This window comes from Cricetulus griseus, chromosome 7 (genome assembly GCF_003668045.3).
Source record: "Cricetulus griseus strain 17A/GY chromosome 7, alternate assembly CriGri-PICRH-1.0, whole genome shotgun sequence".
Taxonomy (NCBI): Eukaryota; Metazoa; Chordata; class Mammalia; order Rodentia; family Cricetidae; genus Cricetulus; species Cricetulus griseus.
In genome coordinates, this window is record NC_048600.1 from 43,591,919 (window position 1) to 43,619,399 (window position 27,481).

The following is a 27,481-nucleotide window of genomic DNA, read 5'->3' on the forward strand; positions in this document are numbered from 1 at the left end:
ACTTTTATTTATGTTCACTTCCAGAAAAAAAGAGCGACATGGCCTATGTGGGGATCACTGCAGGATTCTAGGGGATGACAAGCTCCGAGTTGGGAAGAATTAGAGGGCTTGGTTCCTGACAAGAGGAGACCCTGACCCAGTTCCCCTGTTTCCATGCCATGACTGTCTCACCACCTTGAACACTAATGGTTTTCCAATTCCTGCACTGTGGACAGAGACAGACCCTGGTGGAAGCAGGCCACAAGATACTAACTGCTTCAGTAGGGGCCATGCAGAGGATGGGTGAAGGGACATACTGGGGGCACAGCCTCCTTTCCCAAGCCCACACTTCTCTAACACCATCACACAAATCTGAGGGCCACCTAGGACCTGTGCATTCTCGTAACAGTAGAGGAGCCTCTTCCAGGGGCAACCTGAACTTCATGTTCTTCCCTTGGTCCCTGAGATGCCTCTTCTACAGACCCATCCCTTAACCTTAAACTTTCCACTCTCTAGTAACACAGGGGTAAAGTGGGAGGGACAAGGCATGCACAAACCATGCTCTCCTCACACCCAGCTGCATATCCATAGGCACATCTGTCCACATGCTCACACAGGCAAGCCCGTCTTGCTTGAGGTGGAGCAGGCACTGTCATGGACTGAATGGGCAACCGTCAGGTGTGGTGATGTGCACCTTTAGCCCCAGCATTTGGGAGGCAGAGGCAGGGAGATCTCTATGAGTTTGAGGCCAGCCTGGTTAACTTGAGTTCCAGACCAACCAATGCTACATAGTGAGATCCTGTCTCAGAGAAGAAAATAAAATAAAATAAAATAAAATAGCACTTGCTATATACCAAACAAGCCCGAGGAACCCCCTAGGGCTCCCCACTGAGCACTCAGTGGCCTCTACGGATGAGCTGTTTGCTGAGTGCCTTCTCGAGAGCACAAAGAAGAGTTGGTTACTCTTCTACTCCACAGAGGAAAACTAGAGCCCAGACAAGGGTACAGGGCAGGTTGTGGGGATGCTGAGGACACCCTTAGGGCAAGCTCTGGGCCATCATGGTCGGCAAGTGCTGGCCTGAGACTCACAGGCTTGGAGACTGATTTGCCTGCTTTTCTCGTCTTCCGCTGTGAGGCAGGTCAGCATTAAGAGACCTCTCAGAGCAGAGTCTCGACCCTGCCCTGGACTGTGTTCCCAGTCTAGTCACAGAGTACCTCATGGTCCAGACATCTGAGTGCTGTACAGAAGCCCCATATCTCAACTTGAGCAACAGGACATCCCTTGTTTGTACCCAAGGGTCACTGGGCCACCAACCTGGCTACATTGGCCACACAATAGGACACAGGATATACAAGGTTCAGGGTCTGGGCAGCCGAGACATCCCTGTTGACTCTGGGAAACAAGTCCTCGGGGAACCAGGAAGAGGTTGCTTTCTAGAAGTAAGAACACAGCATTCTGGTCTACCAGGATATACTCAGGAGGGACAGCAATTCTCCACACTTCAAGACAGTAATTTGCTGAACGCATTCATAAATACACAATTTTATTTACTATTTTCAGGGGAAACTTAGGCATTAAACAGTAAGCTGATAAAATACGGATACCTAAAAAAGTATAAAAGTATAAATATCCCCTTAGAATTTTAGTGAATTAAGTTTTAATATCATTAAATTAAAAAACAAAAACAAAAACCCCCACAAGCCTATCTACTGTCAAGGTCATAAATCAAACAACGCTAAGTGTCCAGCCACTCCCCAGAGTATTTCCCATGGCCAACAGCAGAGCCACTGACCTCAGGGCTACTAAAGCCCAATCAACCCAATAGAAAGGTTTTTATGAATCATTTAAGCCAAACATTTAACAACATACAACAGACCTTAGGAAAGGACGAGGTCAGTCCTAGACGCTGGAGAACTTGATTAATCAGTTATTGGCAGAGGAGAAGGAAGAGGGCCTAGGCAAGAAGTTTCCGGAAGCATTTGAAACAGTGTTAGAGGCTCTGACCTGCACACAGGCAGTCACGGCGGTCAGTTTGCACAGCTCCCTTGGGAAGCCAGGGGTCAAGAAGCACACAGAGCTTGCTTGCTTGGGCCAAGTTTGTGGCCCGCTACATCCCCTAACCAGCTGAGAAAGGTCTGTTCCAAAGCCAGCAGGCGCAGCCTCTGCAGGAACCTTAGCAGCTCCAATGTCATGTCAAGTGAACAGAGCCCATGCAGGTTGTGCAGTCTCAAACACTCCAGAAATACAAGAGAAGAACTGCATAGTTATACAAGGAAATGAGAGCCAGTGAGAAGGAGACATGTTTGCGCTGTAAACATCCTGAATGTTCAACATGACCTGGAGTGTCAGCTCCAGAAGCCAGGTGGACAGGCCTCCTGCCCCAGCCTCCATCCCAGGCACAACAAAGGCACTGGTAGGCGCCAGCTCCCCCATGAGCCCGCAGGTGGGGCATATGAGGCAAAACATCTACCTTCCTTAAATGATTAACAGATCAATCCAAAATGTAGCAACACTTTTAGGCATTTCTAAAGAGTATAAACACCGGGTGGTCTATCCACACTTTAAAAAAGGGATACAAAGTCCTCTTGCCTGGAAAATACAAATTGAGAAGCCTTGATGATTCTGGGCCAAGCTGACAGGCCATTATAAGAGCCTGGCTCTGAAGGGGTATAGTCCAGGGGAGGTGCCCAGAAGTAGTGATAATGTGGAGGCTGCCTTTGTCAGAAGCCTCAGCCGAGGTCAAGAGAAATCAACCAATCATGCCTGGAGGCACAGCGGCCTCCCTGACCCAAGGACGAGGGCCTGGTGCTCAACCAGTGATGAGCAGGTACCCATGCCCTAAGCCACAGTGCATTGGACAGGAGTTACGGCAGCTGCCCCCCCTCCTGGCAAGGCCCAGGCTGCTTGTTGCAGACTGTGTGTAGCACCAAGGACCTTGTCCTTCAAATCATCTTCAGGAATGTGTGGGCTGGTCAGCAGCATCCTGCCTCAGTCCCACGGAGCACTCGGAAAGAACAGTGAGGCCACAGAGACTGCCAAACCAGCTCTAGCTGCCTCCCTGTGGAGACGACTGGCTTGACAGCTGGGCTGTCTCTCCACCCACATCTGAGGCAAAAAAGGATCCACACCCAGATCTCTAGAGAAATGATCAAAAGCAGGTTTCTTCTCACAGCCATGCTTTCTTCACATGGCGGTTCACTTTATCTTGGGGAAAAGAATATCATTTCTTCAGCTGTCAGTACTCCTCACATCCTTGAGCCCCGCTCTTGCAGAATCTGAAAAATATGGAATGCAGAGTGAGGATGTAGGCCCTGACCAAGGTCCTGTTCAGAAAGCAGAGCTCAAAGGAAGGCTCAGCTTCAGGCCAGGACCTCAGCCAGCTAACTGGGAAACCGCAGTGGGTGGCTGACATGAGGCTCCATATCACCTCACGTCCAGTAATCAACCTCCACACTCATCCACTAATGAGAAGATCTGCACCTCTTGACTGGTCACCCCTCTGCCTGACCTCAGAAAACCTTCCAAGCAAGGTCATGCTGTGGATCTCCTCCCTCCCTATTCCATCTGCTCGATCACCTGAAGCATCTGCTGCCTCCTCACCCTTTGCTCCCACTCTGGCAGAAAAACAGGGCACTCACTCACTTAACCACTGAGTACACTGCGGTCAGCTGTCTATTCAGCTGGGATGGAAGATCCTGGATGCCTTCAAAACATGCTGCTGAACCAAATCCATAAAATGAGTCTCCAGTAGCCTCTAGGGCTGCGACAGGATAAGTATGACTCATACAGTAGAAGGCTTCAGAGCCGAGGAAAGCTCACAGGGAGCCATTTGGCATGGACTGTCATAGTGAGCAGCCCTACTGGTCTGGTGCAGTAGGACCAGCTGACTCTGGAAGGCTATGAGGAAGGGCTCAAGAGAAGACCAAGTTCTCTCAAGCTGCTACTGCATACCCACCAGCACCCCAAACACCACGCCTGCCCCTAGACCAGCCCCACTAAGAGCTGTGGGAGGCTGAAATCACCACCCTAGCACCTCAGGGGGAAGCTGCATAGGCCTATGAGATAGTGCTTTCCCTAGTCTGACAATGGCATACTCCACACAGTGGGCAATTTCTGAATTCTCCAGGGCATCTGGAGGTGACTCTAGGGGCCACCCTCTTACTGGGGAGCCAAGGTCTCAACCACCACCTGAGCCAGCATAGGTGAGGGTATAGTTGGCAGAAGTGGTCATGGGAGTGACTGTTCAAAACAATGTGAAATCCTGAAGGGGCTGAGCTCCACCAGGACCTATAACAGCAAGACCATCATCTTACACTGAAGCTAGGCAGCACTGTCTTGGACGGTGCGAGACTACCCTACGAATGCTCCTTCCTTTCACAGGGAGGCCAGTGCACGTGGCTCCACCCTGTGACCTCTGGGAACTGGTGCCTGCTCCAGAGTTGCCTTGTGGGGCCCACTGTTTTGTTCCCACAAGTCCAGAATTCCTAGAGCTAGAGCCATCCAAGTACATTCCCTGAAGACTCTCAAGAAGTCTTTGGCCACTGAAAGATGCCTCTCCTCCCTTCAGGGTACTTTCAAAGCCTCTGAAGCCTGGGTACTTCCCGGTGACCTTCTTCTCCAACCACCCGAAGGCAGGTATGGCTGCTGGCAGAGTCCCACCATGCCTTAGGCTGAGTGCCTGTCACAGTTCACACCCAAGCAGGTCACAGTTAAGAGTCTCCTACCCCAGTGGCTGCAGAACCCCTCCAAAGGGATGTTACAACTGAGGTGCTGAAACATAAACCATGTGCCCATTTCAGACATTGAAAAGTGCACAGAGGAATGGAAATTTTTATCTCATTACAGCTTAAATTATTATCCTTTCAGTCAGGTATGATGATACATACCTAGGGTCCCAGCTACTTAGGAAGCCAACTCAGGAGGATACTAACCTAGAAGTTTGGGACCAACAAGCCTGGGCAACAGAGCCAGACCCCCCCCCTCTCTCTTTTGGTTTTTCAAGACAGGGTTTCTCTGTGGCTTTGGACGCTGTCCTGGAACTAGCTCTTGTAGACCAGGCTGGTCTCCAACTCACAGAGATCCACCTGCCTCTGCCTCCCGAGTGCTGGGATTAAAAGGTGTGCGCCACCAACGCCCGGCCAGACCCTGTCTCTTAAATTTCATGTTTCCTTTTACTTTATATTTTTTTCAAAGATTTATTTATTATGTATACAGTGTTCTGTCTGCATGTATGCCTGCTGGCCAGAAGAGGTGTCATGGCCCGGCATGTCTCAGCTTTAACCCATGACAGCCATGAGGTTCTACCTGAGTGGGGGTGTGTGGACCTGGAAGCTCCTAGCAACCCAACAGCGATAAAGATCAAACACAGGCATCTTATCATCATTAGAGAGCTCTCAGTTCCATGTTGTAGAACTAGAGTCATTTCTTTATTAGCCATCTTTTCTGCTGTTTCTTAACCATCCAGCCATGACCATGAGGGAACCATTTTTCTCTTTGTTCCCTCTCTGCACTCTGGTCGCTCGCCCCTAACTCCTAACCTCATAATCTCCAGTCCTCACACACCTCTGCTCTCCCTGCCCAGGTGAGGGCCTATTCAGATGCTTAGGCGCATAGGGATGCAAATTAGGAGGCATATTACCCTGAGGCCATGGTAAACAATAGTAGCCCTACTGGCATTAACAATACAATAGTGGGCCGGAGCTTTCCAGTGCTCCATGTTTAGTGAGACCAAAGGCTGGATCTCAAAATATTCCATAGCGGAAATATTTTGGTTCCCCACAAAGAGGGCACCAGATCTCATTACAGATGGTTGTGAACCACCATGTGGTTTCTGGGAATTGAACTCAGGACCCCTGGAAGAGCAGTCAGTGCTCTTAACCTCTGAACCATCTTTCCAGCCCCTCCTTTTACTTTTTAAATGTATTTATTTAAAGATGGTCTCACTGTGTAGCCCTGGCTGGCTTGAAGCTCACATAGAGAGAGCTACTTGCCTCTGGCTTCAAGTGCTAGGACTAAAAGTGTCACCATACCTGGCCCCCTTTCCTTTTATTTATTTATTTTTTTTTGGGGGGGTGGTTGAGACAGGGTTTCTCTGTGGCTTTGGAGGCTGTCCTGGCACTCTGTAGACCAGGCTGGCCTCGAACCATCAGAGATCCACTTGCCTCTGCCTCCGAATGCTGGGATTAAAGGCGTGCTCCACCAACACCCGGCCCCTCTTTCCTTTTTAAAAGAAAGTTTATATACTTATTTTGTTATTATGATTATGAGTGTATATGTATGTCCACATGCCACACTGTGTGGAGGTCAGACAACTTTCAGGAATTAGCTTCATCCTAATATGGGTTCTGGGGAGTCACAGGTGGGTCACCAGGATTGCAGGGCAAGTGACTGTACCCATTGAGCCACTCCACTGGTCCCTTGTTCCATTTGTTTTGAGGAAGGGTTTCACTGCGCAGCTTGTGCTAGTTTGGTACTCAGAGTCCTCCTGCCTCAGTCTCCTAATCCTAGGTATTGGGATCACAGCTGTGTATCACCATTACTGCTTCATGAGGAATTCTCTTGAAGGGCTAGATCAGAAATACGTTGAGTGTCAAGAGACAAAAACTGTAGCTGTGACATATACACTTGCACAATGACTTACAGGTACAACTCCAGATGGCCTGGTAGGGCGGCACATGCCTTTAGTCCCAGCATTCAGGAGGCAGAAGCAGAGGCAGGTAGACCTCTGAGAGTTCAAGACCAGCCTGCTCTTAATGTTAAGTTGCAGGCCAGCCAGAACTACACACAATGAAACCCTGCCTCAAAAGGAAAAAAGAAAGGGTACAACTCCAAATGGAAAACACCATTCTTAGTTTCAGGGCTGAGAGTGCTCCTTGCTGGATACTCATTGCTTCCAAAATACCAGCCCAGATGCCTGCTGGCCAGGTGCCTCCCCACATTCCCTGTGCACTGAGCTGCTCTCAGGGCACCAGTGAGGGTTCCCAGCCTACAGTTCCACTATCAAGGAGCAACGTGCCTCTTGGGCAACACTCATGTTCCCAGGGCTGCTCTTGCTCCCACCTACTCACTGGCAATGTTCTCACTTGCATAGAGGCCAACAGGTAAGCCCTATTGAGGTGACAAGGCACACAGCGTTTAGCACAGGTCTGGCCTTCAAGATGTAGATAGTTAGAACACACTGAGAGGGCCTGGATGGAGGGGGGGTGTGGAGCTGAGGGCCTGTTCAACCCTAGGGAAGAAGGATACAAGGAAAACGCAACCCTGAGTACTTGAGATGAGAAAAGACCCAGCAACTTACGTGAGGCTATGGCCCCATGACTGCCAAGAAGACCACCCATAGGTTAAAGGTGGAACTGAGTAAGCATTCACTGCTCAGCCCCAGAAATGCTCCTGTGTCCACACTCACAGCCTCAAATGACACAAAGCCCCAATCTTGCACATGGCATCCATGGAGGGATACTATAACAGAGCAGCACCTAGCATTCAAGCAACAGTCCCCTGTCCCTTCTACAGAGAGCTCTATCGCAGAGACAGAGGCACAACTATCAAAGTTCCTGTCAACTACAGGGTGTACAGAGGAAGGGTGGAGGCAAAAGTCACTAGGGTCATGGGGCAAGGAGACTATGGTGTTGGGTCTACCTAAAGGGTTACAGAGCTCACCGTGACATTTACACTTAATCTGAGTCACTGCCTTGGTGCCTTGTCTCCTCTTCGTCGCTCTGGTGTGAACAGCAGGAAGTAAAGACAGCGGTCAGCCCAGCTTGAGCAATGCAGGCCTGCAGGAGGACTAACCAGTATATCACCCAGGAGGAAAACCTGAGGATCCCTAGGTTTGGCTCAATTGTGTAGTCTTTTACCTGCCACAGTCACCTGCCTTCACAGCTCCCAGGCAGGCCAAGGACCTAGCCCCGTCTAAGGAACGTTTTGTTGTAGCCTGGCTCCTGGGAAGTAACTTAGAGGACTATGGACCTGGCTCCATCAATGGCCCACTGCATGACAGAGGTGGGGCTTTGGTCAAAGGGGCTAAGACTGATCAGCCAATAGGCAAATGCTGACCAGTCCATCAATAATAACTCATGCCTGTAGTGGGGAGTCTCAGAGTCACACTGGACCCACAGATCCAGAGGGGTTCCCAGCACAGGGGAAGGACTATACCCGATTACAGAGGGCTCTCTAGCTCTTGGCCCCAGAAATCTCTGGTAGGTGTACTTCTCTGAGACAAAAGGAGGCCCTAAGCCCAACCACCCTTGCTACATTCTAAGTCAGGGCTAGATCTCAGATCACAGTGGCTAAGGAAGGCTTTGCACTTACAGCTGGCACTAGAAGCAAGGTGTCCACCTAGTGCTTGCTCTGCTCACTCACAGTTGGCTTAACTCCTCACACAAGCCACAGTCTCATGGCCCTAATAGTCCTTATTCCTACCATTTCCACTTGAAACAGGAAGACTATGGCAGTGTAGCCATCAGATGCTCAGGTGACACTGTGGACAGGGCTCAGTGTGGACATGGTGGCTGGTGACCATAGAGGACACAAGTCTCAAGGGGATCCACTGCTTTCAGAAGGGTGGCCCAGGGTACAGGGTGTTTCCCCTGGCTTTGGGGACCATGGATACTGCTGCTGTCAAGTACATTCAGGAACTGTACTGCCTGCTTTATTTCATAGCCATGGGTTTTGTTTGTTCGGTTTTGGTTTTTTGTTTGCTTGGTTTGGTTTCTGGGTTGTTTTATTTTGGTTTGGTTTTTCAAAACAGGATTTCTCTGTGTAGTGTTGGTTGTCCTGGAACTAAGTCTGTAGAGCAGGCTGACCTTGAACTCAGATCTCTGCCTGCCTCTGCCTCCCGAGTGCTGGGATTAAAGCTCTCTGCCACCACCATCAGGCCCAGAGCCAGGTAGTATTGAAGAGGGACACATTTTTCAATACCAATAGGACTTGGGCCCATGCCTAAAACCTCCTCACAATATAGATTAAGTCCTTTTGGCAGCTGTAAAGCCATGAGAAAGATGGGCATTCAGGGGAAAGGTCACCAAAGTTGGTCATTTGAGGGCAATCTAAAAGTAAACGAGGCATGCTACTTTCCCTGGGAGACAGAAAACCCAGTGCCCTGAAGGGTAGGACTGAAGGACACACTAAACCAAATGTGAAAGACCAACTAACTGTGTACAGCTGAGGCAGCTGCTGTGCTAAAAACATCCAAGCTCGGGGAGCTGCCCTCTACCTGTGTCCTAAGACTTCCCCGACACCTGAGGCTGTCCTCTGAGTAAGCAGCCACAGTCCGGAGGCCCAACTGATGGGGCCTGAGGTCTAGACACTTCTAGGGACAGCCCTGTCTGGTGGCTGTGGAAACATGTGCTGCCAAAGGGCCTCCATGCTGACACATCAGATGGCTTGTTAGGAAGATCTCAAGCCACCAAGAAACCCAACAACTAAGAGTCCAGAGAAAACAGCAAAACCCAGTGTCTGCCCCCGGGACTAGGAACATCCTGCTGGCACTCACCTTGGCTTTCTCACTCGGCTCACTGGTTGTGCCATACGGGGTGTTGTGCAGCTCCTTGGAAACCACACAGAGGAACTCAGCCTGGTCTTCATTTCCATAGTTGTAGGAGGAGCCAATGCTGACCAGCTGAAAGGGAGACATAGCCTGTGACAGTGTGAAGTGGCTCAGGTGTATCTGCCCCTTAGGAAGAAGACCATGGCACAAAGTGTGGAAGCTCAGGGACATGAGAGCTAGCTTCAGCCAGGAGGTTTTTCCATAGAATTATCAGGAAGCAAATTCCCAGCACACTATAGGAGCCCACACCTGCACCCCCACATAATTGCACAACATGCTGGAACAGGCTCTCTTGATGTTCCAGGCTGGACCCTAGGGGATGACTAGCTACCCTGCGGAGGAAGGAGAGGTAGTGGTACAAAGGTTAAGGCAAGTGAGTGAGAGCCAAGGCCTGAGTTCATGTACAAGCAACATTTGCGGACTTAGTGCTGGCTGTCCTTGTCTCTGATGACAGCCAGAAGCCCTCCTGGGCTGAGTAGGTTCTTTACAGACTAACTCTAGTACCCACTTAGGGCAAAGAACCCAAGGGCTATACTAGGGAGTTCAGGAAAGCAGAACAGAGGCCAACAGCACTGAAAGCTGGAGCACTAAGCAAGAGCCTAGCTTGACATTGACAGACACTGAAGGTGATGTCTTGTACTTCTGCATGCCCTTGCCTGTTCTAACATGCCTCATAAGCCTCCAGGTCACCATGTATGCCACTTGGGCCAAGACCATGCTCATTACTCCAGCCATGGGTCTGAGACAAAGCTGAGCACAGACATCAAGCACTTTTGTTCCTTTAAACACAAAAATAACTCAAAGGAAAACACTGTAGCCACAGCAAGGATGTTAATGGCACAGTGAGTAAGCAGTGGCTCAAAGGCCACTAGCCACTGTGGTCCCTGCTCATGTGTCTACATATCAGAAACAGAGGTTACTGCATGAGCAAGCTACTACTCCCCTCAGCAATGGGGAACAATGGCTGAAAGGGGTGGACCCCACAAGAAAAGACAGATGGCACAAGTGCTGGCCTGGATCAGGTAGTTGTGGGTGGTCCCACTGAGGAGAACACATAAACCCACATTTCCCAGAGACTCTGTATCCACACTAGGCAGCTCTATTCTGACCTAATCACTGACCTTTGAGTGGCCCTAGGGTGGACTGACCACCTCAAAGGGACTGGGCCTCACCTTGGTTCTCTGAAAGCTTGTCAATCTAGTACTAGCCCTGCCTCAGGGAAGCAGTGTTCCTTCCTAGCCAGCATGACTCAGGCTCTCTGGGTGTCACCAGAAAGAACTGATAGCATGGAGGTCCCCAGGGTGACTGCACAAAGGTCAGAAATGAGGGGAAGAGGAGTGCCTGTGCTATGGGTCTAGGATCATCTAGGACAGCCGAGGACAAAGTCTTCAAGTTGGTTATGGGAGGAGACTCCTCCAGCCAGAAGTCACAAGACAACAGAGCAAAAGGCGCTTGGCTACAAATGAGGCAACCCAGTTCACAGTTCCAAAAACTGTGACAGCTACTTTTCAATGTACAGCCTTTCTTGGGCCACATGTCAGGCACATGAGGGGCAGGCTCTACCATGGTGACATCTGCTCCTGCCCAATCCTTTGATGTGATTCTAACAGGGTCTGGGCACAAGACACACACACATACGCAGCCCATAAGACCCAGCAGACCCCTCGAAGGGAGAGACCAGCCAGCACCTGGTGTGTGTGTGTGTGGGCAAGGAACACTCGGGAATTGATCTGAACACACACAAAGCAAGTGTTGGACATGGCACAGAACAGCCTCAAGGGAGGGGCTTGCATTAGAAACTGCCACAAAGAAAGTCGGGAGGATGAGAACTAGGGAATGGTCTCTGTGATCTGAGGATTCCCATGGGCCCCCATTCATCACCTGCTCAAACTTCCAGCCGTCTGACATGGTGGATACCATCTGTGTAAGCTCCTCCTCCTGGCACTGCAGTACACGGTACACATGCTTCACTGGCATCTACAAGGACAAATACCCCAAGAGGTAAGGCCCCACCCACCATGCACCCAAGCAACCTTAACCTCATATCACCACAGGTCAGTCAGTCAATCAGTCAGTCAGTCAATAACCAAAGCAACCTTGAACATATCCACACATCTGATCCATAGCTGCTTCAACAGCTGCTATTGCAGCTTTTCCCAGTCACCTTCAAAAAATATTTCTACTTCTAAATTCCGAAATAAAATGAGTCATGTTCCTGAAATCCTCAGAGCACCTGTGGCTAGATATGAACACATAGAAAACCTTTTTTTGTGTTTCTGTTTTTCAAGACAAGGTTTCTCTGTGTAGCTCTGGCTGTCTTGGAACTCGCTCTGTAGAGCAGGCTGGCCTGGTAGATCTGCCTGCCTCTGCCTTCCAGGTGCTGGGATTAAAGGTGTGTGTCACCACACCTGGCCAGAAAACCTTTATATATTCCATGCAGGGCTATACAATCTTTTGCTTAACCTTTCCTGCCCAACAGAGACTCCCTGGGCAGTTCCAGGTAGACTTTGGTCTTGGGTGTGGGATGAGGAACAACCAAGAGACAAGTTTGCCCTTCCAGAGCCACCAATATGTACAGGACATAAAGGTCTGAAGCTACTGTTGCTTGGGTTGTGTTTCATGCTAGTGGCACATGGGTAATAGCCACACACTGGCTACGACCAAAGTGCCTCACCAGCAAGACATCCAATGGCAATGCCCGCTATGCTTCCGTGAGGCCAGGCCCTGCCAGGAGAATCTCGTCTACCTTCACAATGTAGACAGAGACTGAAGCAGTATAGATCACACGGTCTTGAGTGGGATTGGGATAAAGGGGAAAGAAGAGGCAGACTGAGAGGGATGGGAACCTTCAGGACCTTTCTAATGCCATGATGATGAGAAGCCTCCCTCTCAGATCCCTCCCTGCCACTGAGTGGGCTCAGGGCAGAAGGCTTGGCCAGACGAGCATCTGTTTCATTCCCAGCCATAAGTGAGCCAGAGTGCCAGTGTGAAGGTGTGCAGTGGAAAAGTGCCCAGGAGCAGCACACCAGGAAGGCTGATCGGGGCGAGGCAGTAAGAGGGTTCTAAGTAGACCGAGTCAGGCGGTGTTGCCAGCACTCACTTCATGAGCTGGGTAAGGGTGCAGAGCTAGCTTGCTGATGAGACCGGTGCTGAAGGCCATTGAGAACTTTTCTCGGGGAAGCTGGGGCCACTGCCTTACCTCTCACAGCACTCACAACACACACACTTGATGGGCAGCCAGGAACCCAGGAAGCCCAACTCCTCCCAGCTCGCCAATGCTCTCTTCTCTGCCATGCTGGCCACAGGCCTTTGTACTTGCAAACTAGGTCTTGATACTCCCCCACCAGAGGGCCTCTGCTCTCCAGCATCCCACTGCCCTCGCAAGACCTCCGTCTTCCCCATGCATTTATCACACAACCTCCACACAAATGCTCGTCTTCACTGACTGCAGTGAACTCGCTGGCAAGGAACCAAGCAAAGGCGTATGGACCCTTCATGGCAGATGAGGAAAAAGAGAGCAAGGCCTGAGGCACAGGGATAAGGATAGACAGAGAAGCCAAATCTGCTTGTGACACTCTCCCCCCAACCTGTCTCACCTGTGATGTTTTGCTGTCTCGTTCTCTGATTTTATCCTTTACAAGTTTTATTAGTGAGGTGATATTGTAAAATTCTGCTTCCTCCAACACTCCTGAAATAGAGGTAAATAACTGTGATTTCTACTAGATCAGACCAAAGCAAACAAGTATTTCATCCCTGCACCCATGCTATCCCTAGCCTGAAGTCCTTGTGCCCAGCTTGTCACAACATCCTCACAGACCTCTTTCAGTTCTCAGCACTCAGGAGAGGACTAAAAATGAAGGTCGGTTTACTAACATACTTATGGCACTGTCACTACAGGTGACACATAGCACAGACAGCTGCTCTTAGCCCACAGACACTGGGAGATTACTGGCATTTTTCTCTGCAGCCTGGAAGTGGCTTGGTTGTGCTACTGGCTCTTCCTGTTGGGTACAGTATGGAAGCCATAGACTCCTGCATGTGCCCCACAGTCACATAGACCATTTCCCTTGCTCAAATGAAGACTAGAACTGACTGGAGTCACTTCTGGCTCCAAAGCTTTCCCCATAGCCTATTATCTAATGTCCCACACTTGAGACTCAAACTTCCTAGAAACTTAAAACTAGAATTCAAGAGCACTGCTTTCGGGTTTCCTCATCTTCTAAAGGGTTTCCCACTTCTAAAGGGAAGCCAAAGCAGACTAGGACAGCTCAAGGTAACACATGACATGACAACATGGGAAACCTGGCAAGGGCAGAGTGCAGGGAATGAAGTATGAAAGGCTGTCAGGTAACAAGCATGGCTCTCACAACTCCAGAGCAGAATGAGATCTCCCTGTAACAATCCACATTGTAACAGTAATCAGGGACTTAATGAGACCCTAAAGAAAGGAGATTCATGATAGGAATTTCAAAAAGCAGCTCCACAATCCAACCCAGACAAACTGATACGAGGGTAGCAGTTCTCAACCTATGGTCTCGACCCCCACAGGGGCTGCCTATCAGATATTTACATTATGATTCATAACAGCTGCAAAATTACAGTTAGGAACTTCTTGGAATGGCCCTACCTTTTCTGAGACAAGACAAGATAGCCTGGTGCTGTGTATCCTGTACTTGTGACCAGGCAAGATAAAGAATGGTGGCCAGTAAGGAGACTATGCAAATGTCCAGGATCTTTGAGTTGATCTGGAAGGAGAGCAGTGAGGGGCTCCACACCCCACTTCCCAGGACTTTTGTTACAAGAGTATCCGCAAGAAACAGCCTCACACTACAGAAACCAAAGCAACAGTGAGACCTGGAAGAGCCACCCACGCTGCACCACCAAGACACCTGAAAGAGTCTGTAACATGGCTTTGGCCATTTGGTGCATAGCTTAGGTCCTTCAGCAATGCAGTCCCTCTAGCCTGAGGCACCTGCAACTTCAAGGAACCAACCAGTACAGGGAACCAAAAACCACAAACAACCTAGTGCAGAGTTCATGTGTCTTTTGAAAATGCGGACCTTACCTTCCTCTGCGAGGTCTTTGTTAATAACCAGCTTTCCATGTCTCAAGTAGTTCAGTACAGGTCCAAAGTAGGTGGGATCTCTGTCAATTAAATAGGCACCCGTTTCATCCTATAAAGAACAAAATGCTGTCAGTTATTGTGTAGAAACCAGCAGTTCTGCAGTCCAGTTAAGGCCAGACCATATTCAACAGACTAGCACTGCAGGTTCCACAGCTGCTCATGCACCTGTCTCAGGGAACTTCAGAGCATTCTGATTCTGTCTGCCTCCATGCTGATATAACACAGGTCTCAATGTCAAGACTGCCTTCCTTTGTCTACTGATCTGAGCCAACCAGGTATTGCTCCAGCTCCAAAAGACTCTGAGAAAGTCAGGTTTGATATCCACAAATCAACCCCCACTTCCATTATAGAACAGGATAGGATAGCTGTGTAGGCCAGGATGGCTTTTGACCCTGCCATGTAACCCAAGGTGACCTTGAACTCATAATTCTCCTGCCTCAGCCTTCCAAGTGCTGGGATTACAGAGGTGCATCACCACACCTTGCTCCATGGCTCAACTCCTAAGACTCTGGAGACTCAGGCCTTGGCAGCCAATTCTCCTTGTTCCAGGGCATCATGGAGCAGAAACCTAAGACCTGGAAGTCAAGCAGCAGTACACCAACCAGAGAAAGCACCCTCCACAGCTGAGGCCCGAAGCCTACTGTTTGGAGCCTCCTGTTGACAAGTGAAGCCTGGGTCAGTGGTAATGCTGAAATGACCACACAGGGTACCTTCATTTCCTGCTGAACCACAGCCCTTGGGCTTTCCTGGTGACTATGATAGCTAAGGAAACCCTTCCTCTGTGGTCAGTGGTTTGTGGAATCTGAACTGTCTGTAGGACAACCTTTACAGCGCCTGCTGACTCTGACAGGGCAGTAGCTCCCTTCAGGACTGATACCCTCATATGCTCACCAGCGCAGTCTCCATGGAGGACATCCTCCTCCAGTACTGAGCACACACAGCTCCACGTGATATCTCACCACGCAGACCTGCTGGAAACAGATGTCCACTAGGAGAGCCACAGGCCTGGCAGGGGTCAGGGGAGGTGTGGCATTGGGGACTACCAAAGAGGGCGATGCACAAAAGCTACAAGGACACACCCTCACCCAGAGTGTGGGTCAGTGAGTTTCTGTCACACCCTACTCCAGACCTGCCAGACTGGCTACATGTAATCTGGAGGTTGCCAAGTCCAACTGGGACGAAGACCTTCTTCTGGTGTGGACCCACACAAGCTGATAAAGGGTGAGCCCGATACCTGCTTCTACAGCTATCTGGGACAGCAGCCCAAGGATGTAGTGGGTTCCAAGGTCTCTGCTGAGGTGAGGCTACCACCCCAGCTTTTCAATCAGCAAGGCCATGCCAATTACCAGGGAAAAGAAGATGACTCCACAAATCAATAGTGCACACAGGCTTCCGGTTGCCATGAGGACTTTGTAGGTGTAGACCATTGAAAATACTGTCCTTGTTACCAGTGGGAAAAGCTGACCAATCTAGGCCCAAAGGACAGCATGGGGCCTAAGATGTTATCTGCCCATGAATAGCAGAGCTCACAGAGGACCAAGTCACAAAGCAATGACCCTTCAGAAGCTGTCTTCACAGACAACCATTTGTGTATTTGAGGCAATAAAAATTGGTGGTTTCAAGGGTTTTTCCCAACACCTACAGGCACAGGATGATTAAAAATTTGCCTTTCTCAGATCAAAGGGAAAAACCTGAGTTGTGGCTGTCATTGATCACTAAGGTCTGTGAGACAGGGACGATGGAAGCCAGTTGCTCACCCTAAGCCCATTGATCTTTCTGTGGTCCCTGTTCCACCCAATGTAAATGTCTAGCTCTCTAGTCCTTCCAACTCCCTCGAAGGACAACAAACAAGTCAAACTGCCCCAGGTCTCTCCATCCTGTCACCTGGCCTTTATTCCTTAAGGTCACCTCCAGTCTCAGTCTTCTGGAGTCCAATCATCCAAGTAAAGCCAAGAAAACAAGGAGGGCAGTGGCAGTTATTCCCACATTACAGAGAGCCACAAGCAGGCTGAAGTCTGGAAAAAAGAAATGGCTCTACCACAAGAGTTCCCCACTCTGTCCATGTGGAAGTGCCCCCTGGAGTGTGACATTTCTACATCACCACGCTCAGGAATATTCATGTCTCAATGCCCCTTGGCACACTATTGATAGGTCAAGAAAAAAAGATCAGAAGGGGATGTACTCATCCCTACCCTGGATACTTTTGGGGGCCACTCTTGTCATGATGGTCATGGCTTCAGGTCCATCTTCTCTGGCAATAAGAAGCCTAAAAGTCCTCCAGGGCACTAAGGGGGGAAGAGGAAGGAAGGGACGCATGGGAGGAAGTTGTTTACTGCGTGATCTCACTCAGCAGTCTCCTGGAGACTTCCAGAATGACAAGTGGTACAAGACTACATGAAGTGGCCTAGGCCTCACGAGTCCTGGAGAGTTAGGGCATGGGGGACATGGGCTACTGTGGCAGATCAGAGGAGCCATTAGCGCTGGGTGTGATGGCATTGGCAGTTGGCCTGAAAACCATGAAGGGTGCTGAGCCTCAGCCTAGCTATGTTCACCTGCAGAGCCTGGCCAGCTCATGTGCTGGGTGTGGCTGGCTCTCACTGAACATGCCCTGCAGGAGGCAGCTTTTTGACAAATGCTTTGAAAAAACTGCCCTCTAGATCTGCACTCTAGCCCAAAACACACCTGGCCAGGCCATGGTGGTGCATGTCTTTAATCCCAGCTCTTGGGAGGCAGAGCAGGTGGATCTCTGAGTTCAAGGCCAGTCTGGTCTACAAAGCAAGTTTCAGGACAGCCAGAGAAACTGTCTCACAAAACAAAGCAAACAAACAAAAAGAACACACCTGAACAATGGCCTCTTGCAAACAATTGATCACTTAGAACAACACCTTAGAGAACCTGAAGTGAGATCCTGGCCAGAATGTGAAATGTCTAACAACAAAGGGCTGTACTCAGCCCTGAGTCTCTACCTGTCTTAGAGCTGAGGGCTTGCCACCACAAACTAAAGACTTAACTACAAGCTCCAGAAGTGGCGACATGGGGACAGCAGCCCAAGGAACCTTTTAAGAGTCGGTCTGTCGTCATTGTCCCCACCCCCACCCCCACCCCGCCCCCATTTTGAGACATGGTTTCCCTCTGTAGTCCTGGCTGTCCTGGAACTTGCTCTGAAGACCAGGCTGGCCTTGAACTCATAGAGATCTGCCTGCCTCTGCCTCCCAAGAGCTGGAATTATAGGTGTGATCCACCACCACCCAGCCCATGGAACCTTCTTACAGCCTCAGACTATTATAGGCAGTGTTCTTGCTCGGAGCCCAATGTCCTGTTTGCCTAAAACCCAACAACAAAGGGCAGGATATATACTTTGTGGGGAACCACTGTCTGCATCCAGTAAAGAAGCACTTTAAATATGGAGTCTTCTAGAAAAACAAGACCAAAACAGTTTGAAAATTTTGCTGAGCCAGACTGGAGGCCGGGATGAGTAACAGAACTTGAACCCATATATAGGCCTTATGCGAACATATATAGCCGTATATGTGAAGGTCCCAGCATCAGGACTCCTGGCCACCCAGGGAAGGTAGCATGTGCTGAGAATGGCAGGACAGACCACCTTGAAAATGAAATGAAAACGGAGAAGTATTCGGCAAGGAGTCTTCCACACAAACCCAGAGACAGAAATGACACAGGTTGGAAAGCAAAGCTGTAACACCAGGCAGGGCAGTGACTCTCACTGGGCTATGTCCAGAGGGGGTAGAGTGAATTTCCCTGTCTTAACTGGGTTTCTACTGCTGTGATAAAACACCATGACCAAAAGCAACTTAGGGAGGAAAGGGTTTATTTCAGCTTACATCCCACACTGCAATCCATCATTGAAGGAAGTCAGGAAAGAAATGTAAGCTGGACAGGAACCTGGAAGCAAGAGTTGCTGTAGAGGCTATGGAGGAGTGCTCTTTACTTGCTTGTTCTCCATGGCTTGCTCACCTCCTCCACCTAGCACCCTGGACCAACAGACCAGGAATGGCACCACACAGTGAGCTGGGCTCTGGCACATCATTCACGATTAAGAAAATGCACCACAGCCTGGCCCACAGGCCAATCTGGTGGAGGTATTTTCTCAGTTGAGGTTTTCTCTTCCCAAATGATTCTAGACTGTGGCAAGCTGACACAAAAGTAATCAGCACAACTGACTAGTGATCAACTTGTCATACAAACACACCACTATTAAGCCATAACTTTTCCTTTCTTGTTGTCCCCAAGATGTCATGAATAACAGTATCACAATAGAAAACATATTCTAAACTTTGAAAGTCAAGTCTCCAACACTCAAGAGGCAGAGGCAGGCAGATCTCTTGTGAGTACAAGGCCAGACTGGTCTACAAAGCAAGTTCCAAGACAGCAAAGACTGTTGCACAGAGAAACCCTGTCTCAGGGGAGAAAAAGTAAAGTCCAGTCTCTTTAAAATAATCATAATCTCTCTAAAACTCCAAAGTCTAGGCTCACATTTAGACACTCACAGGAATCAGGGACAGTGGGTGTCATTCCCTCTATGCATCACCTCACAGCTCTCTGCCTGGACAGCCACGGAGGCCAGCCAGAGTCTGGAGAGAGAGGCAGTGGGGTATGAGCACCATTCACACTAAATCTTTTAGGAGCTGTCTGTGGGAGATCTTACCTCCATAGCAAGGGCCAAGACCAAGCCCTATATCCCACATATTTCCATCATGACACACATGGCAGTGCTGCTTAGGGTCCACTGTGGGAGCATTCCAGACTGTAGTCATGTTTGCAAGGGTGTGTTGGAAGACTGACAAGAATGAGCCTCCAGCATTGCATGTCCTGGTGTTGGTAACACAGCTTAGGGCTTCCATCCCAACATGGAAATAGAGAACACCAGGAAATACAAATCCAAATACAAGCCAGGTGTGGTGGCTCACGCCTTTAATTCCAGCACTTGTGAGGCAGAAATAGGTGGATCTCTGAGGCCTGCCTGGTCTACAAAGTGAGTTCCAGGACACCCAGGGCTGTTACATAGAGAAATCCTGGCTTCGAAAATCAACACCAAAACCAAAACAAGCAAACAAACAAATCTGAATACAAGCTTCAGTTCACTCATAAAATCGGTAACATGACTTTTTATTATTTTTTTTCAGACACTCTATTATATAGGTTCAGCTGGCCTTGAATTCACTGAGAGCCACCTGTCTCTGCCTCCTGAGTGCTGGGATTAAAAGCGTACACCTCCAAGTCAGGCCCCCAAGAGGACTATCAAGATATTGACTACAGTAATTGGGGCCAAATGAAGCACTCAAGATGTGGAAAGAAACCATGTCTGAATTCCAGTAGATTCAAAGAGCAGTCAAGCATGATGCAGGGAAAAGCCTGTGCTGTGTTGGTTTTATTTTCTACAAAAGCATCAGAATTAAGGCTGCTTTCTCAACAATCATTTGTCTCTACCAACCCTTCCTTCCCCACTTCTCAGTGAATCTGTGTCTGACCTACTTGTGGCAGCACTGGCTGGAAATACGTACATTTCTCTCCAAAGGCATAAAAAAAGGGATCACCGGACTTAGCTCTGAACATTACATGAAAGTCAACTCCCCCACACATACACGCCACCAGTCCACATATGTGAGACAGGTTGTTAATGCCCAAGTTGGCACTGAGTGGGCATAATGTGGAGGCTGAGCCCCAAGACTGCAGCAGGAAGAAACCCCGAGCCTGAGCTACTGGCCACTGAGCCAGGCAGGGCAGTTTTCAGGTCTCTGAGGTGGCTGTCCAGACCTTGCCAGGGTAGCTGCCCATGGACATCTTCCCCGGAGAAGGAAAGGGGCAAAGGGTAGGCCAGGCCCAAGTCAAACATGCTCCCAGGAGGCCTAACTCCAAAAACAAACTTTTCTCAAGCCTGTGTCTGTGGTGCAGAAAAACCTAGTAAGAGGCTGGTCATTAGCCATCCAATCATAACACAGTCCCGTACTGTTGCTGTCCTCTAGGGCATGACCCTAACACAGCCTTGTGATTCTGGAAATAGCATGCAGACAAGGGCCAACATCACTATGCCTCAGGCAAGACCCTGAGTTAAAAGAAGATGCAGCTGTAGAGTGTCACACAGGTCTGCGGTAGTTCCTTGAGTCTCCCTCACCTGCACCCATCCCAATGGAAAGGAAAAGGCACAGCCACTAGAAGAGAATTAAAATTAAGAGTAGAGTATTGCGAATTAAATCTGGAAGACTACTCTATCAACTGTCCCCACTAAAAGACTAATGCATTGAATTTTGTGGGTACCAACATACACAATCAACCTACTTACAAATGCTAAGATTTTACTCTGAAATTACCCATTTGAAGTAACACATCCATATATAAACCTTTATTTCTATTTTCTTGCTTTGCTTTATACATATTTGTCACATCTTTGATCCAGAAGAGGTCTTAGATATCACCAATTGCAATGAGGATACTGAGGCTCAGGGACCCAGGAGGCTTGTAAGAAACATATGTAGAGTGAGGACAGACTGCAGATTCCTGCTTCCCAGGCCTGTCATTTGTACACCAGGCCCCTCCCCACACACCTCAGCCTCTCCCAGCAGTGCACTGGTGTTTGGGAAAGCTGAGCCCACACATGCTGCCAGGAGTTCACCTGGCCACCAAAACACCCTGGAACACATTGTGACCCTTAGTGTGGCCTTGACCATCCCCTACTCTCGCCCAGGGAGAGCTCTCAGAATCATGACCCAAGAAAAGTGTCCCTGCCACAGATGGCAAATTCATTACTCCCACCCCTAGCTGGAAACTAGAATTGAAAACACTAGTAATGCTTTTGAGATTTGTGAACTGGAACCCACAATTGAGGCTCCTGAGTCTTCTCATGGAACAGCATGCTTGGAATTCACCCAGGGCAGGTTCCTTGAGCTGAGTTCCACTCTAGTATCCTACTGATTTAGTAGTCAGGAGCCTTTCTAGGGAGAGCCTCCCCAACTGCACCAGAGCCCAACACCTGTGTAAATAAAAAACCTCCACGAACATCTGCATCACCACAGAAGGAGTCATCCATCCCCCAAGTTTTCTCAGGTGGTTCTTCCCCCCGCCTCCCGCAGGTACACTGGATAGAAGACACACACACACACACACTCTCTCTCTCTCTCTCTCTCTCTCTCTCTCTCTCTCTCTCTCTCTCCAGTACATTTAACACACTACTGCCATCATCAGCTAGACAGGAGAAAAGGGAAATAGGAAGTATAAGCACTGAGGATCTGGATTCCACAGTCTTCAAGGCCCAAGCCACAGCCTCTCCATTCTGGCTAATAGGTTGGCAGTCCAGGGCATTTTGGCCAGGACACCCCAATCAGAGGTTCATGCCTCACCTGGGAAATCCCCTCAGGCATCTCCAAAGCTACTAAAATCCCGTCAGCTTCAAGGTAGCCTCTACCCTCCTCACACATGGCCATATGGTAAACAGCATAAAATTTCTTTACCTTCTTGCTAGGCTCAAAGAGCAGGCCCTCAGCTTCTCGTCTTCTTTCCCTCATTATCCAGCACCTAGTGCCATTTACTTTTCCTCATCTGCTTAGAAAAATCTACCTCAGCCCACAGACAGTGAGGAGCTGGCTACCCCGGCCTGATTTCCAAAACTAGAACAAAAAGTGTAGAGCCCAACTGCTAAGGAAGCAAGAACCCACCATAACAAGGGCAGTGGAAATGCTGGGGGCACATCCTACCCTAAGATGTTTTGAGGGTTACCTCAAAGCCATCTCCATGGGTACAGGATGTGGCACCTAAGCTCCATAGCTGTATTTCCTAAGCTTGAAGGCATCAAACATCTTATAAGAAAACGCAGCACCTAACCAGGCAGCTCTGCTCCTTCCCACAGCAAGCTGAAAGCAAGCTGCCCCTTTCAAGGCCTAATGAGAGGCAGCTTGCACCTGAACAAGGGGAGTCTACTGGAATTTAGCCATATAGACCCTCCCATTGGCTAGTAGCCCAGAGTATGCAGAGGAGGGAATTACCGAATAAGCGAAGTGCAGACAGAGCTCTGAAAAAAGGACTGTATTGATGCCTAGGAAGCAGTAGATAACCCCTACCACTAAACCTCTGCATCTGGACCAGGAGGTACAAACTCTGAGAAGAGCTGGTTGGTGAGTTCCAGCACCCATACTCCATCCACAGGGGAATCAATAGCTCCAAGAACATGGGATGTGGTAAAGTTAGCAGATGGCCAGAGTTTTCTGACCCCTGTGCAAAATCAAAGCTAGGCACCATTATGCTGGACAAGCATAACTGAACTACACTAGTAGTGGACAGAATAAAGAAGAACGTTATACCCGCTAGCCATCTTCCTGCTTCCTCAGAGGATATCGAGACAAGCTCTTCTCAGAAAGATCCAACTCCTCATGTGCTAAGTCCTCTTGACCTACTCAGGACCAAGGGACTTCTGAATGAAGCACACTGACAGAGGTGACAGACACAGTGAGGACAAGCACCCATTGCAAAGGAGGCACAACACTAGGATGCACCATCAAGGCCAAGAACACACTAAGAGCCACATCTGTAACACACTATAGAAGTAAAACACACAGCTGCCTTAGATGCCCACTCTGCCCAGTGCACAGGATGCTCCTGGCTAGTTTCTCTGATTTAGTTACACAGAACAAAATCTGCCATTTATACCCTAAGTAATCCCCACTTCTCCTGCCAAGCAACTAATCCAAAGATGGTTCTCCCACCTACATCCCATCCCTTGGCCCTGGCTTAAAATTCCTTTCATATTGTTCCAACCCTAAAACTCATTAGCACCAACTGCACCCAAAGTGGACACAGAGTACTGTAGAGGCCTGGTTGTAGTACACATTATTTCCAAAGACCCACCTGGTTTAACTATATCTACAACCTCAAAGCTGGAACAGTGGCTATTCCAAGGGTAGAAGTTCATGTGTGAGTAGCAGTTTTCTCTAGATCTGGCTTGGTCAGAGACAGAACACTCTAATTCAAGATAGCTTCCAACCAACCATACAGTATTTGCAATTTCCCTTTTCCTCCTGAAGCATCATCCCACTAAATCAGGGGCCAGTTGAGCTACAAACAGCAACTCTGTTTTCAGCATAACATAGGATGCAGAAACATGGATCAAATATCAAGCCTTTGCAAAGCACTTCCCACGGGCAGCTTAGAAGTTTCATGCCTGGCCTGCCCCCAAAGACAACACTGGAGAGAAAAATGACACACAATGGCAGATGCTCAAATGCACAGCACAGCCATAGTCCCACTGGAGGATGTCCCAAGAGGAAGTGAGAATTCACTCAGGCTGTCTAGAAAAAGAACTTTCATGGTAGCAGTGGGCTCAAAGTTGGCCCCTGAAATAAGAGGTCAAAGGTCTAGGGATACAAGGCATGGTCGTTAGATAAGTTCCACCCTGAGCTTTGAGGACATGGAGGGACAGATACAGCCCAGAAGACTGGATATGAGCTTAAAGGACAGTCAAGCAAGCCTGGTGTCTGCATTCTCTACTATCCCTAGCAATCTGTCTGTCAACAACTTTGGAACGTGTCTTCCAGAAACTTACTTCCCTGTAGTAATCCACAGCCCGGACACCCCAAATAGTCTGCCTTTGGTGCTCTCCCATAATCGTGAAACCCAGAAGGTTCCTGAAAGGTTTCTTGGGAACTTCTTCCTTTAAATTTCTTCACACAAGTCCCATCTTGGCATCACATTCTGCAAAGCTAAGTGTTCAATAAATACCAAATACCAGAAAGGGACTCTTCCACCAGGTCCCTGTTAAAGTTCAACTCCAGTAGTATTTGCCAGGTATCTTTTCCTTGATCTTAACTATGAGGTCAGAGCTTTGAGATCTTTCCATGTGAATCAACATCCTGTTTATCTTCCATCATGTAATTAATGGCCTCCATCTGTTAACACCCCTTCCCTTCTAACTCCTCCTTTGGATTTAATTAAGGTGGAACCTCTTGGGATACTCTTTCATCAGAACCTGGTTTGGGGGGGGGTACAGAGAACAAAGAACATTTATAGATTTTTCTTATTTGAATACTCTAGTAATGACTAATATGAATGAGAATTACTCTTTCTAGCAATCTATGACTAAAACAAACACTGTCAACTATGGTACCAAAATTGCATCCACTATATTTTTCTGAAGATAGGGTCCTAGTAGCATAGGCTAGCCTCACATGCATTATGTAGCTGAGGATGACCTCAAACTCCCAGTTCTTTTACTTCTACCTCCAAAAATGCTGGGATACAGTTGCTTTCTCTCATGCCTGGTGCTTTTATATTATTTTTATGTTCTGAATTGTGGCTTTATTATTTAGAAATCAAATGTAATTTAAAGCAAGCAAATTCTAGATTTATTTTACATTATGTATGTATTTTGCATGCACATATGTACACGGCATGCATGCCTGGCATACAAAGGGGTCAAAAGAACTGGAGTTACAGATGGTTAGGAGCCACCATGAGGGGTCCTAGGACCCAATCTGGGTCCTCTGTAAGAGCAATGAGTGTTCTTAAATATTGGGCCAACTCTCTAGCTCTGAAATAATAAATTAAAAAAAAAAAAACCAACCTGATAAGAGAATCTCTCATTGCAGTAAAGGAAATACACACACAGGTACATCGATTTATGTATGTGTATATGTGTGTGGGCACACAGGTACCATAATGTACACATGGAGGTCAGAATACAACTTTTAAAAAAAATTTTAATGACTTATTTTATGTGCATTGCTGTTTTGCTTGCAAATATGTATGTTGAGGGTGTCAGATCCCTTGAAACTAGTGTTATAGACAGTTGTGAGCTGCCATGGGGGTGCTTGAAATTGAACCTGGGTCTTTTGGAAGAGCAGCTCTTGCTTCTAACCACTGAGCCATCTCTTCAGCCTCTTTTCTTTTGGGGGTTGAGACAGAGTTTCTCTGTGCAGCCCTGGCTGTACTCAAGCTCAGCTCTACCTGCCTCTGCCTCCCCAGTTCTGGGATTAAAGGCAAGTGCCACCACCGCCTGGTTCAAAGTACAACTTTGAAGAGTCAGTTTTTTATTTCCACTATGTGGGTCCCGAGACTTAACTCAAACTGTCAGGCTTGGCAGCAGGTGCCATCTCACTGGCCCAATAAAGGTTAATCTATAAAGTAATCTAAGAGGCAGTAAGATGAAAAGATGTATTTGACTTTAACTATGCTAAAGTGAAACAGTTCTAAATCCATTGTTCCAGGGCTAAAACTAGGCAGACACTAGAGCCAATGGATAAGGCCGATTTAAAATTTGATGTAACAGACAAGACAGGGATGCTTGAGTAGAAAGACAAGAATGGTTATAAACACTCACTGTTTGAAAAACCAACAATAAAACATACACCCTCACTATAAAAAGAAAATCCAGCTGACATTTTCTGGAAGGTTAGTTCTCTATCAGAAAAAAGACTTGGTCAACTCAGAAATGGGGACACCTCGGGAGAAGGGTTGTGAGGGACTAACATGCTTTCATCTCAAACCCTAACTTCTTGGTTATTCTGCAGTAACTCTAGCATTCTTATTTCCTGTAATAATGCCAGACCACACCGAGAAGGTGTTCAGTCAGTTCTTTTGAAGTGAAATGGGCTCCCAGTCATTCGGGAAAGCCTTCTGAGCAGCAACTTTCAGGCTGGCAAGGCACAAAGTCAAGTGCTATTATGTAGGCTCAACCAGAAAACTCTAAAAGTTAGTATAAGGCCTATAGAGAAAAGGGAGAAAGCTATTTTCTTCTAAATCTGAATACTGCAGTTCTGAGATATCAGTTATGCACTATGCCATACAACTCTTGTAATCGAAATATTTTTTATTATCCAAAGTTTAACAGTATTAGTGTTTAATTATATGTAAGATAAACTACAAACTACCCTGGAAATTCCTACCATTTTGCAAAGGCGGTGGGGAAACCAAGTTTGGAAAGCTGATCAAAAGGATTCTACATCTGGTCTCTCTTAGACAACTCTTAAGATTTTTCTACATCTGGCCCCGAACATGAATTCAATACAAATAATTCATACATTTGAAGTAAAATGACACCTTTGGACATTTTTACTCAGGAGGTACCTTGTAATAACTTCAGAGCCCGTTCATATTATGGATGAGAAGGATGGAGCACAAACTCTGCAAGTCACTGGGAAAAAGGCAGCCACTGTGTCAACCTTCATGGCCTACGTTAATTTAAACGTCTGGAATGTGAAAAGACCAGATGAATGCAAAGGGTTCTCAGGTTCCAAAGCCAGCAAATAGCTGGGGCGATGGTGTTCACACACCCTGAGCAAAAGAACCTACGGAGAAAAAGAAACTAGAGCCACAGTAAAGCCTTCTCGACCAAAGAGCATGAAAGGCAAGGCGAGGGAGAGAGGCACTGTTAATCAGAGGGCTGAGGCTGATGGGCACCCGAGTGCCATCCTCTCCCTCCGGCCCAGGACTCTGGCCTCAGAGTGCCCGCTCCGCTGAGTGCCCTCGCTGTGGAGAGGTGTGTGCCGCAGATGGCGACCAAGGCGGCCGGCCCCCCGCTGACCCACGAGGCCCTCACCTTGTCTGAGTCTAGGTCGGGGTCCGCCTGGCACAAGCGGTACAGGAAAGACTTCGGGTCCCGGCACAGCGTCTGCCGGGTGGTGAGGAAGTAGGTGCCGCCGACGTTGAGCCGGACCCACTTGGACACGCCACTGGGGCGGTGTGGCAGGGCGCCGAGCCCAGCACTACAGCGGCGGCACAGGCCGCCCCCCAGCCCCGCCCCGAGGCCGCTCGGAGCCGGCGGTAGCAGCTCGCAGTGATTCTCCGCCATGATCCCAACAAGCCCCGCCACAGTATCCCTTCGCCG

At 48.5% G+C, this 27,481-nt stretch overlaps 1 protein-coding gene across 1 annotated transcript; it reads right to left on the bottom strand.

Moving 5' to 3' along the window:
* Nucleotides 1-1,506: 1,506 nt before the first annotated feature.
* Kctd5 (potassium channel tetramerization domain containing 5) lies at nucleotides 1,507-27,480 on the bottom strand. Its single transcript, XM_027424897.2, has 6 exons — nucleotides 27,194-27,480; nucleotides 14,593-14,701; nucleotides 13,124-13,215; nucleotides 11,409-11,504; nucleotides 9,474-9,599; nucleotides 1,507-3,255 (listed from the first exon to the last, which is right to left on the bottom strand). The coding sequence occupies exons 1-6, from the start codon at nucleotides 27,443-27,445 to the stop codon at nucleotides 3,226-3,228; spliced, it is 705 nt and encodes a 234-aa protein (XP_027280698.1). The 5' UTR covers nucleotides 27,446-27,480; the 3' UTR covers nucleotides 1,507-3,225.
* Nucleotide 27,481: the final 1 nt, after the last annotated feature.

What these genes read in the sequence shown, in the direction of transcription:
- Kctd5 (XM_027424897.2), bottom strand. Translation starts at nt 27,445, where the DNA reads ATGGCGGAGAATCACTGCGAGCTGCTACCGCCGGCTCCGAGCGGCCTC. An exon ending in GAGACAGCAAAACATCACAG is followed by an intron (nt 11,505 to 13,123) that starts GTGAGACAGGTT and finishes TTGTCCTTGTAG; the next exon opens with ATGCCAGTGAAGCATGTGTA. An exon ending in ACGGCTGGAAGTTTGAGCAG is followed by an intron (nt 9,600 to 11,408) that starts GTGATGAATGGG and finishes TCTCCCTTTCAG; the next exon opens with CTGGTCAGCATTGGCTCCTC.